Below are 12,017 nucleotides of genomic sequence, written 5' to 3' on the forward strand. Positions count from 1 at the left end.
ATTATTACGGTGACTTAGCAGAAGATCCAGTTCAGTGGGCTCAATGACATCAGGTGCTGAGCATCTGACGAGTTGTTGCTTGTCAGGATCTGGCAGCATGGGGTTTCTACATAACATATCACACATGAGAACACAAATGGTAAATAACATGATTTGACTACAGTTTTGTTGCCATTTGAGATGATGTTAAAAATATCTGTTGTGTTTCAAGGCTCTGATTGTGTAATTCTGATGCAGGCAAGCTGCCTGTTGAGATACAGAAAGGAATGCGGGACTGGGTTTAAAAACTGGGTCTTCATCTTCCAATTAGTGTTTTTCTGAACAAAAGAAATTCTTATCATGGAAATCCAACAAAGGAAATTCAGTGCCCAGTGTTAAAAAAGAAATAATGCAAACCTTAAGACTTGCTGGTCCGTAGCTACACTTTATATATTAAAAACAAAAAAACAAACACCCCCCCCGTTCCCCTCGAAAAAAAACCAAAAAAAAAGCCAAAACAACCCCCCCCAAAAAAAAAAAAAAAAAAACAAAAAAAGAAAAAAGCCCACTTTTCAACCTCAGCAATGTTATTTTGAATTTTGCTCTCATTTTAAGGATGTTGTGTTCTCCAACTTCAATTTGCTTGTTGAGGCTTTAGACCACTGTTGCTGGCCTGCGATCCATCTCTGCTTCCAGCTTCACCATCTGCTGCATCTCCTTTGCCTGCAATCCAAAATAACCGCGTGAAGCATTGCATTAGACCTTTTGTTCAAAATGAAGAACATGTTTTATATGATAGTGTCTGAGTGAAATACAGGCAAATCACACTGAAGATATATGTAATAACATTATGTTTACCCCCCAGTGTCATTCTGTTTTCAAAAGATGTAATTCTTACGTCTTATGGGAAATATTTTTGATCCTATTCCAAGACTCATGGGTTGACTTTCTGAAGAAGTGTATGGTAAAATGCAGAAGGTCCAATTTTGGGGAAGAAAACTAGGCAGATGCTGATTCAACTGTTTCTCCTGATAGGAAATGTCTTTGGGAATGTATGCTTCACTGCTGTTGTGTGAGTACTGCGATGTGTTACTTCCTGAAATGTTTAGAGAGTTCATCTATGATCTGGACTCATTTCTTTCATAAAGACAATGAATGACAGAAATCCATCAGTGTAACATCTTCCTTGCAGTAGGCAAGATTTTTTAAATAATAATTTTAAAAAAATAATCTCCATCTGGCCTGGAGATCCTTATGATTACAGACAAGGTGTTTTTCACCTCAGGATTGGACTACTACTATATGCTCCACGGGATTACACACACTGAATCCACCTGAAACTGCATCCAAATGCATTGTGCAGAATACAGCAATGAATGTACGCCAGATCTCGCTACAAACTCTGCATGCCTCAGGCTTTGCAAGCAGAGTTAAAGGACTGTATATAAATGCTAACTGGCCTGGGAATCCCCTGCTTAGAGAGAGCTTTTAAAAATTCCTTTCCCCTCCCTCTCTTTCTCTCTCTCTCTCTCTCACAGATGTGCACACACGCACACTTACTCCTCCTGTAGCTCAGTTACAGATTAGAAGTTGTGCTTTGGTTTGAAACTCTGCATTTTAAAGAACTGGAAGTCACCATCTCTTAATTTTCTCTGAGGGCTCTCAATCCGGGAAGTTATTTAAATCCATATCCCAAAGGACTCTGAATAGGTTGACCCAGAGGGCAAGCTAACCCATCCATCTTTACAACGAAGCTCCCGAGGATTAGGACAGGTTGAAGAAGAAGCAAACCAAGCTAATATTTTCTTTGGTGTAACTGCTTTGTGTCTGTCATGCAGGGAAGAATGGTCACCGCACTTGATTTACGTGAACTATGTTCCTCAAAAAGTTGTAAATGTTTCCCCTTAGACAGGGAACTTGGCTATACAAGCTCCTGCTTAAGGAGTCACCTACTCTGGATGTGCAAACGCATATTTGCATATGCGAAAATGGGCAGATGTAGATCTAAAGTCATGAGATGCACAGCTATTCATTTTGCAAGGTAGATGTGGGTTTGTGCAGATGTGATATACGTGCCTTCTTGAAAAAATCTAGCCCTGTACCTTCGTAATCATCATTATCATCTTGGGGAAAAAAGTAATTATGATAATAGCAAAGCAACTGTCATAAATATGATTAAAAATTAATCAACGCTCTCCATTTAAATGAGTTAAAAGCTGGAAAGTAATGAAGAAATAATTTTAACATGAAAATATGGAAACACAATAAATAAATCAATATGTACAACCTCTTCTGAAATGTTGGCTGGATTTTGCCTGTGTGTGAAATGAAATTCCAGATAAAACAAAACCCTGTGTTTGTTTCTTAGTGACTCACACATTTCAAGTTTTAAGCTTGTGACTTAATGACTGGCACATAGTGTCCTATAAATATTCTGCATGCCGATATATGGCGTATGGAATTTTTTAGAGATAACTTGGTTTCAAAGAACACATTAGCATAGGACCAGGATGCCCAGTTTTGCTAGTCTGAGGCTGGTTCAGACAGTGCGTTCTGACGTGAACACACAAGCACGATACTTGAAGATAAGCCTTCTGGAAGGCAGTGTTGAAGCTACAGTGAATTCATGAAGTGAGTGGCAGCTAATGGACTCTGCTTTCAAGATGCTTGCTCTCTAGTGAGAGCTAAGACAGGCTCAGAACCATATACAGTAAAAAAATATTCTTTTTTCCCTGGCCAATGAATGCTTTTTTTCTCTTGTTATGTGTCTATAAATAAATGTTGTTGAAGTGGGTGCTGTCAGACTCAGTGGTGCAAGATACAAGTATGTTATCAATTCAAGAAAATAATTCAGATCAGGCAATACTGTACAACTGGATGTTCAAGCCTAATACAACTATTGCCCTTGGTAAGACACGGGTTAACAGAGATTTCTTGTGAGTAACAATTATTTAGGAAGCCACAGCAGCACAGCCACATGGTAAATACAATTGCCATACCTTGTAATGAGTTGGATTTTGAAGTGAATTTTAAAGCGCTGGAAGCCTCTCTTCTTTAGACACTAAAAAGCTATTTCTAGCCATCTGTTCTATATTTTGCTATTCTTAGTATGGAATTACTTATTTTATTACCATATTGATCTATGTGGATATTCTTTGTCTGTCTATCAGCATTAGCAGTTAATCATATGTATATGAACACTAAAATAGTTTTCTTAGATCAATAGACACTTCTCACAGACACAGTTTAGAACTCTAAGCGTATCTTTCAGTAATGACAGGTAATGTACAATACAAATTAATTTCTAAATATTTCCTCTGCACATCACTGCTCATATGCATCTGAATTTGGGACGCTAAAGCACAAAGTACTGTTAATATTGTGTCAGGCTCAAATATCTGTGGGCAAACAAGATTAACATTGTGTTCACTATGTTAATGGTACTTCCCAATGGTTGCATTTACAAGGAGGGCTCTGATGATAATGATTTAATTTAGAAGGAAAGCACACTGAAATAATAGTTTGCTTATTATACGTCCATCCTACCTTGTGTTTGAGACACTGCATGACAGGATTTCAAAAGCTGTTTGTACAAAAATAATAATGTCAAAATTGAGTAATACAATAAGAAGCAAATTAAATGAATGAAAACTGAAGTGAGATTGAAAAATTAATGCAAGAAAAACATATATAAAACAAAACAAATTTAAATTCATAACAGTTTGTATTGAAGGCTGTTTCCACCCATAATTCTACTTTTCTACATTGTCTATTTGTATGAAAAATTTCTTCCCTTGTTTGATGAGGAAAAAAAAAATCACGCTTTGAAATTCTCATTAAACAAATATCACCTTTATCTTGATCCAACTAGCTTTCATACATCAATGTGTATAACAACGAAACCAGACCCAGCTGGGGGTTTGCACTGGTGCACTTTTAGGGCTAAAAGGAAACGGTCAAAACAGCAGGTATCAAAATATATGCTCTGATGGATCAAATTAGAGTGAGTTAAAAAGCTGTTAAGGACTACCCCGGTGGTGGAGGCCACCACATACCCACACAGAAGTGAGAACCAGCACGTGAATCTTACTCCATTTAATCACTGATGATTTAAGCCAACTTCATCTCTGCACTAAAATGGAGTATGAGCAAGCTCATGTAGGCTATTACCATCTCTCAGCAGTGGAAGCTTTAACCCCAGGTGAGGTAAGTACCTAATTGCCGAGAGAGGTGACTCCTTTAATGACTCACATTTATTCCCCAGCAACCTCCCTCCCTTATACATAAGGTGGTTTTGGTATTGTGGTTAAAAGCACAACTATAATCATTCCCTCTTGTCCTTATGTTTTTAAAAAATCCAAAGCCCTCTGAAGCCAACGGAAAGAAACCACTGATAACACCTATCTCTGGATCAAGTCCATCGTTTTTTGTCAACTAACCCCGTTTACAGGGAATGCTCTGTCATGCTCTTTACAGTGATGCTACAGATCCGCTGTAGCCCAATTGCCTCCCCTGGGTGCCTGCCTCCCCTGCCTTTTGATTATGTGCAGATATTGCTCAGGAGCAGACTGACTGAGATCCATTCGTGCTGGATGTTAGAGACAGCATCTACAGAAACCCTGTGAGGGAACAGACTAGGAAGTTTTGGTTGTTGTCCGGAAGGGAGGCGGAGCGATCAGAAGACATGGCCATGGTGGCTGGGGCTCAGTGGTAGCTGTCTGTGATTCTACATGCTGTCACCCCCCTAGAAGCCAACCAGGCTGCAGCTTTTGGGGCTGTAGGACTCTCTCCTGACAGTGGAAATACTTGATTTGCATGTACTCTTCTCTTCCCTCCTGCTCTGCAAGATGGCTTTAATTCATACTATAATGTCTGCCCGAGAGTTCAAGTTCTGAACATTTAATGAACAAAGAAGTAGGTACATAACCCTTGAAAGTAATGGGTATTAAATGTAACCCTTCTCTCTCATCTCACTGAACTGCTGGGTATATTCCCCTTGCATTTTACATTTTTGTTAAGTGCAGTACGGCAAGTCCATGCAATTATTACAGCTCTGCTGGCTCAATCTTTCAACAAGGGAACTGCTCAGAACATAGCGTTGCTTCTACCAGAAGTAAGATTAGAATTTTCCTTTTCTTGCCAAGTAGTTTTTCAATTTTTTTTAAAAAAAAAGCTTATAAACTAGCAGAAAATAATAAGGTATTTTAATTAGGAAAGGGTGTACTAGTACAGATAAAACTCCCCATGCTACTATACATCTCTAGAATTCAGTCCAAACTGTCTCTTAGAGTTCAGAGATGCTCTGTGCACATTTTCACCTCTATTTTTCAATCAGCACATTCCAAAATGAAGGAAACGGATTTGCTTGAGGTACTTTTTGGGAATAATTAAAATGGATATGCTGGGCCTTTTATGACTGTCATATCTAGCTAAGGAGTATCAACATGACTGAACAGCTGAAAGGACAGACTCTAGCTATGCAGTCTAGCTTTCACATGCTTATCTGAAACAAATCTGGTTCTGTATCATTATTTAAGTCACCTCACTTTTTCATTTTAACCCCCCAAGTAGGTGAGTGACCACGAACAAGGTCATTTTCCCAAGTTCGGTAATGACTTACATTCAGAAGCATTCTACTCAGCCTAATTCTGGTTACTGTTTTCACTAGCTTGCTTTTCTTTTAAGCCTTTAAGATAAGATACCTGCTCATTCTGCTTTTCCAAGACTTCTAAATGCTCAAGCTGAACTTTTTTCAACTGATCCATTTCCTTTGACTGCTTCATTGCCAGCTGTAAGTAAGAGAAAATAATGGGGGGAAATGCAACACATTATTAACAAGCAAAATAAAAACTTACTTGAAACATACACATATATACAGTGTCTTGGCCCATTTGGATGGCACAAAACACCACAGGAGGTCGATTATATCACCCAATCTTAAGAAGAGCTATTAATATAATAATATATGTATATTATACATATTACATATATAATATATATTACATAAAAGTAGCAAATACACAACAATGAATAGTAATTTTGTTAACTTAAAATAGATTCCTCTTATATAGATGTTAGATCTTTTACACTACAAGTATGTGGAACAAAGCAAGGACAAATATCTGTTTGTTTACTAGAGCTGGATTCTCAACACAGAGAAATGAAAATGAATATCCAGAAATATTTGTGACTTTGTCAAGGTTATAGTTACCCTCTTTCTCTCTTCCAGGAACTTTTTTGTGTTGCTGCTGTTCAGTTCTCTGACTCGCCTAAAAAAATGCAAACGTTACCCATGAAGACTCATTGGAAAAAAAGAAACCCAATAGAGAGAATCACAAACTCATAAGGTATGTTTTGGTTTTTGATTATCTGTACCATGTGGGACTAATGGCAAACTGTACGCTCCTCTGGCTATGCACCTTTACACTTAAAGGTTTCCAAGTACATTGACAGTATGATTGAAGACTTGAGGAAAAAAAAAAAACAACCATGACTGTTGTGAATGAAGTTTGCTTTTTCCCTTACTCAAGAGTGGTGGACAGAAATTTTAAAAAATGTTTAATTAATTTGAGTATCCCTTACTGCACTCTGCTCTCAATTTATTTTGGTATATAAATAGTGCTACAACTCTTAACAGTAGTAATGGAAAAATCATCTGATAATCATAAGTAATGCTACAGCTTACCAATGCTGTAATGTTCTTAAAGCTGTTATTTAAGCAAAAAGATAAGTATACAATCAGTATTTACATAAAATACCTAACTGCAAAGTGTCTCTTCCTAAGATTTCCATCATGAAATATACCAAAGATAGTTCAAAGAGCTGAATCAGACTAATCGCAAAGCCTGAAAACCAGAACTGCTTTCAAATCTGGGAACAGATTTATCTCAGAGTCATTACTGGAGGTCTTGCATTAACTAAGCATACAGTTACCAAGGGTTCTGACAACTCGTCTTTCTCATGAGCTAGGAGTCTGTAACACTCAAGAGACTTAGTTCAGTGGGAACAAGTTCAAGCTTTTTGACCAAAATAACCCAGTGCCAAGGAGGGAATGTAGGAAGAAGGAATGAGCCAGGATGGCAAGCCCAAAGTGAAGGGGAAACCCTGAAGGCTTATGAGACATCATCATGTAGACTCTGCTTTTATCTATTTATTTGGAAATTTTTAGGATAAATAGAAGAAACTTAAAATAGCTATAATGCAAATCAATCCTCCAAAAAGTCTCAGTAGCTGGTACTGGCAAGTGTCTCTCTAGTCTCTCAAGTCAATTACGGCCATCATCCCCAAACGTGCTGTGAATAACCAACTTTTGCAAGTGCAGCAGTGCCCTTGGTTTGCTGAGCCTGGATGCTGGCCAGGTCTCCAATGCCAGCACATAACCAGGGAGAGAGCTGCAGTTCAGTTCAGGAGTGGAGAAGCACCACGTGTGCTGTTGTGGAGTACATCTCCTGCTTCTTCACTCCTATCTTCCATCACCCTCTCCGCTGATTATCATCACGTTTAGCACTCCTTCCTTCTGTTCCACCTCTCCTCCATGTTATCAGTAGATGAGGGAGAAAGCCTTTCACTAGCACAACCTCCTGTGTTGTTAGTGATGCTGCCTCTCCAGTTATTCTAACTCCAGCTAGAACCAAACCTCAGACTCCCTTTTCAGTATAGCCCTCATTTCATTTAAAAAGCAGCAGCAAAAAAGTATAATGCACTTTAAGTACAATCATTAAAACTCTTACAGATGTGTTTCAATTTAATAGTGTGATTAGACCTACAGCAGTCAGTCATAGCCGATGAGTATAAAGTTAAAAACCTTTTTATTTCCCTGATCAGGGCATTACATTTATTAAAAGGATAAATACAAGAAAAGCAACATTTTTCCTAAAATGATCATCTAAAATATATTCAGCACGATCATTAGACATTGTTTCCAAACATAAAAGCATGGTTTTAATAGAATTAATCCACCAGTTCACCTGTCAACCTTTGACAGCATTCTTCCCTTCTCAAGAAGGGAGATCTGATACTTACCTCTCTCTTTCAGCTTTATTTTTGATAGATTTGTCTTGGCTTATGGCTTTGCTGTTCTCCATAGATATTTTAGCCTGGTTGGCACGCATTTCCTTGCTTTCCCTAGGCAAAACCAAACAAAGTCATTAACGTCTCAGATGCAATTGTTGTTGAGGTTGGTTTCCTGATACTACTCTACACTGTGGTTAATTTTGTCCTTGAAGCATTAAGGATGAGGAAAGAACAAACCATATGAAAATTGCCTTCCTTTGGGTAGACTTTATACAACTTGAGCAAGCATTCAGAAATCTCCATTTTTTCCAGAGAATATAATCTGAAAGATCAATTTAAAGCATTTTTACACTTTGAATATTATAAAAGGGTATAAAATATCTTTTTTCCCTAGTATATGAGAGTTGTCTGAGTATGAGCTACTATCAGCCATTTAGAAAATGCAATTTGTCTTTTAAAACTGCCTAAAAAATTTACAAATCCTGCACTCAGAACATGACTGCAATATGAACAGTAATAATATTTACTAGTTGTGGTATGAGCTGACAGACTTCCTTTTAAGACTTCTACTTTGGGCCTGAAAAGAGCCCTGTGGTTTAGACCGTGGTCAGACTTGTGTTTGACCAAGTCTGGCTCCATGAACCTTGTAGCCTTTTGTGTGAAACAAGAGAGCTTTCACAGGAGGGTGGTAATCACCTTCCAGGGGTAATGTCCTGAGTGGTGTGGTTTGACATGGGAGGTGGAAAACCTCTTCAGTGTTTCAGCTAGTGTAGCAGAAAACCAGAAAATAAGTAAATAGATATCCTGTTGTTTTAAAAAGAAAAAGAGATCGTGATTCTTTGTTGGGAGTACCAGCACAGATGCTGACTTTCATAAATGGCTTATGAACTGTGAGTGAGCGGAGGGCTTTTCATCACTCTGGGTAAGCCAGCCAAGCTCCAAAAAGGCTGTCCCTGAAGGCTAGCTCTTGCTTTCTGCCTGCTTAGCATTCCAGCACTTGCAGCTCCTGATCTTAAGTGCTTATTTAAACAGGAATTATGTATGGAAATTAGGCAGCGAATAATGGATTGTAAAGTCCCCAGTAGTGCATAAGCATCTAAAAGTTACTTGTCGCAAGCCAAGGCAGTGCCTTAGTCTCTTTTTCTGGACATGATCTTAAGTAGAGCACTAAACAATTATTGTACTTATTAACCCAAAATTCTAAGTATTTTGTATGCATGGAAGAGGAGGGGTGTGACACATAACAGAGTGCTTAATTTAATGAAATGTTGTCACTGAATCTGGTTTAGCTTGCTTTCATCTCTAGAAGACATTAATCATTAAGTAGCATGAGGAAACTTTGTTCCATGACTTACATTTTCCACAGTTTAAAATTTTTATTAAAAAAATGCAGTGCTTTTTTTTTTTCATCCCAGAGATCGTAAGGTAAAACATTTCCTGAATACAAATTTAAAAGCAGTGGTATCACAGCAAAAATTAGACTGGGTTCTAAAAAATGTTGTGTCAAGAGCACATTTCATTCCAACAGTCCTTCCTCCAAATAAAAACTGTTATTTTCTATACTGAATTTGAAGTAATTTTCAAGCACACTATCTTAAGAGTAGTTCTGAAATAATTTATTTTTATTACTGTGCTCAAGGATATGAAAAAAGTTAAGTTTAGGTGTTCAAATTGATTTAGCCTAGTGGCATCAGATATAATTTTAGAGTGAAAGAAGTTAAGAGGATTAGAGGACTACTGTGCATGACTGATGATTTCAAAACGAGGCTTTGGCCATGGATATGGCTGAAAGAGCCAACACGTCTATATGCAACTGTTTCTGTATTCTGCGATCTATAATCTAGCTCTGAGTTGCACTGCTGTTGTGTCTTTCTCGGTGTATTGGGTTTCCACTGCTTGCAAGAAATAAAAAGGATTATTAACAGAAGAAATGAAAAAAATCTTATCTTCCTTTTAAAATCACCAAGAAGCACTTGTAGGGACCACTTCTTGTTTCTAAAATAGCGCTTTTCAAAGATGGGGCCAAAGTTCTAGTGTCAGTTCACTGCTCTACTGCCTGGCGTGGGGCTTCGCGTCGAATCTCAAGTTCAGCAAGTGCTGCCCTGGCTGGCAGCGCTACGCCACCATTAGAGAACTCCCTCCTGCTCACAAGTGGTGGTGATGCCTGTAGCCGAGTTAACTGGAAGAAGTAGATCCGGTAGGATGGTAAAGAAAAAAAGGATTCTGAAAAACGTGGCACATGAACTGCAAGATTTAACTACTGATTTCCTATTGTATCATACTGACTGCAAGTCTGAAATTTATACAAACATGTCTTTTAAAGGGATACTTAACTTTAAGCATATAAGTCTATCTTTGGAATTTATACATATATTTACATGACATTAAAGTGCATTAACATGTTATTTTATGTCCCCAGTATTGTTTGAATGACTAGAAATCTCTTCTTCTATTAAAAAAACCCAAACACATAATTTTTCTTTCCCTCTCGTGTTATGGAACACATAATGCTTGCGAATAACAGCTTCACGTGCCCAATTTCTGAAATACTGCAAGCTCACTACATCCAAGTCAGTCAAGCTAACCCAGTCTGGGGTGGCAGGGGGCACAGCACCCCCGAAGTTCAATAATAGTATCTGCTGTCTTCTGCTTTGTTTTTAAACGAGCTGAAAGCACAAACTGTAATTGCTTTTGGTACTGAACATGGAGGGAAAGTATCTACCCTACAGCAGGTAACTACATCACTTTAGATTAGTGATCTTTCCTACTAGCCCTGTGTCCTCTGTTGTGATAGCTAAGCCATTACCTCAGCTCACAGAGAGGGAAGCGGTGAGAACAGCATGCTGAGAGCATGGTCTACCCCCCACGCTGCTCTCTCATAGATCCTTTTTTTCCTATGGTTACCTGAGTTGTCTCTTGGCTATTACATACACCTATACAGATAAATGCACACGTATTCCTACACACAATATATTCTATAAAAACGTTTACAAATTATTAAGTGTAAGGTCTCTTTAGGGCATTATTATTCACACTTCAATATTTCACATTCCAAATTCTTCTGAAATAGTCACAGATTTAGACACAGTCTTAAATTTGTTTTAAACAGGAAAGTCCTCAGTCTGCACATTTAGGGGTTCACACAAATTCCTAAATAAGCAGAAACACACTAAATTGCAATAAATAAAGCAGAAAGAATTTGAAAGGTTGTTATTCCTGGGACAGCTGAGAAGAAAAAGTTATTTATCAGGATGTAGATTTTGAGGTCTGGTTCTTAGCAGCTCTGAAAATAGAACAATACATGGACTGAACACAAATGATTTCTAATAACAGAGCAAGATCCATTACTAAGAATATAAGAACCGTTTACAAGAAACGACATAGGGCTGTTTAAACAACATAGAGAATCAGAAATTCTAAACCCAAAGAGAAAAACTATGAGCAAAAAGCTTAAAAAAAAAATTAAGCTTTGCCCTAGTGTAGATATAAAAGCTGCCTACGATGGCAGCCTTTAGCAAAGTTAAGAGAATAAGGAAATACATATGGAAAAAAAAACCAAAAACTTACTTTCACAGGCTATATATTAGTAATTATCTTCTAAACATTGTAGTGAATTTCAAATAGGACAGAAAACAGGACACAAAAAAAAAGTGATGTGATTTCTCTAGGCTGATGCAACCAGGTATGATTTAGAGATACAGTACCAAGGACTGCACCTTGCTTTGGCTAGTTTCTTTTGAATGATGCATTTGCATTACAATTTAACAATTTGTGGACTTAATTTTTGACTGGGTATGTATTACAGGACAGCTTGAATAGATGGGTTAACACAGAGATTAACATAAAGATGAGCTCACTAAAAGCCTTTTGCTTGGACAATTCTCTGTTGGATGGAAAGCTTGCAGGTCCCAGCATGTGTTCTCTCTGATGCAAAGATAAGCTGTTTTTTCACTCAGGAATTTAAAAAAATAATTTCAATTCCTTCTTCAAATGCGATTTATTTATTCCTGTTTCCCCATGCTTAT

General features: G+C 37.7%; 1 protein-coding gene across 2 annotated transcripts in view; it reads right to left on the minus strand.

Moving 5' to 3' along the window:
* Window positions 1-478: 478 nt before the first annotated feature.
* The window catches only part of PLCB4 (phospholipase C beta 4), a 209,215-nt gene continuing 197,676 nt past the window's right edge, over window positions 479-12,017 (minus strand). For both annotated transcript variants that reach the window (XM_075147727.1, XM_075147728.1), the window contains 5 exons: window positions 8,002-8,103; window positions 6,191-6,248; window positions 5,682-5,768; window positions 3,526-3,562; window positions 479-702 (listed from right to left, as the gene is read on the minus strand). In XM_075147727.1, the coding sequence (XP_075003828.1) occupies window positions 614-702; window positions 3,526-3,562; window positions 5,682-5,768; window positions 6,191-6,248; window positions 8,002-8,103 (373 nt within the window). In that variant the 3' untranslated portion in view covers window positions 479-613. The remainder of the gene's footprint in view (window positions 703-3,525; window positions 3,563-5,681; window positions 5,769-6,190; window positions 6,249-8,001; window positions 8,104-12,017) is intronic.

The sequence above is a fragment of the Calonectris borealis genome, chromosome 3, assembly GCF_964195595.1.
Source record: "Calonectris borealis chromosome 3, bCalBor7.hap1.2, whole genome shotgun sequence".
NCBI classification, from domain to species: domain Eukaryota; kingdom Metazoa; phylum Chordata; class Aves; order Procellariiformes; family Procellariidae; genus Calonectris; species Calonectris borealis.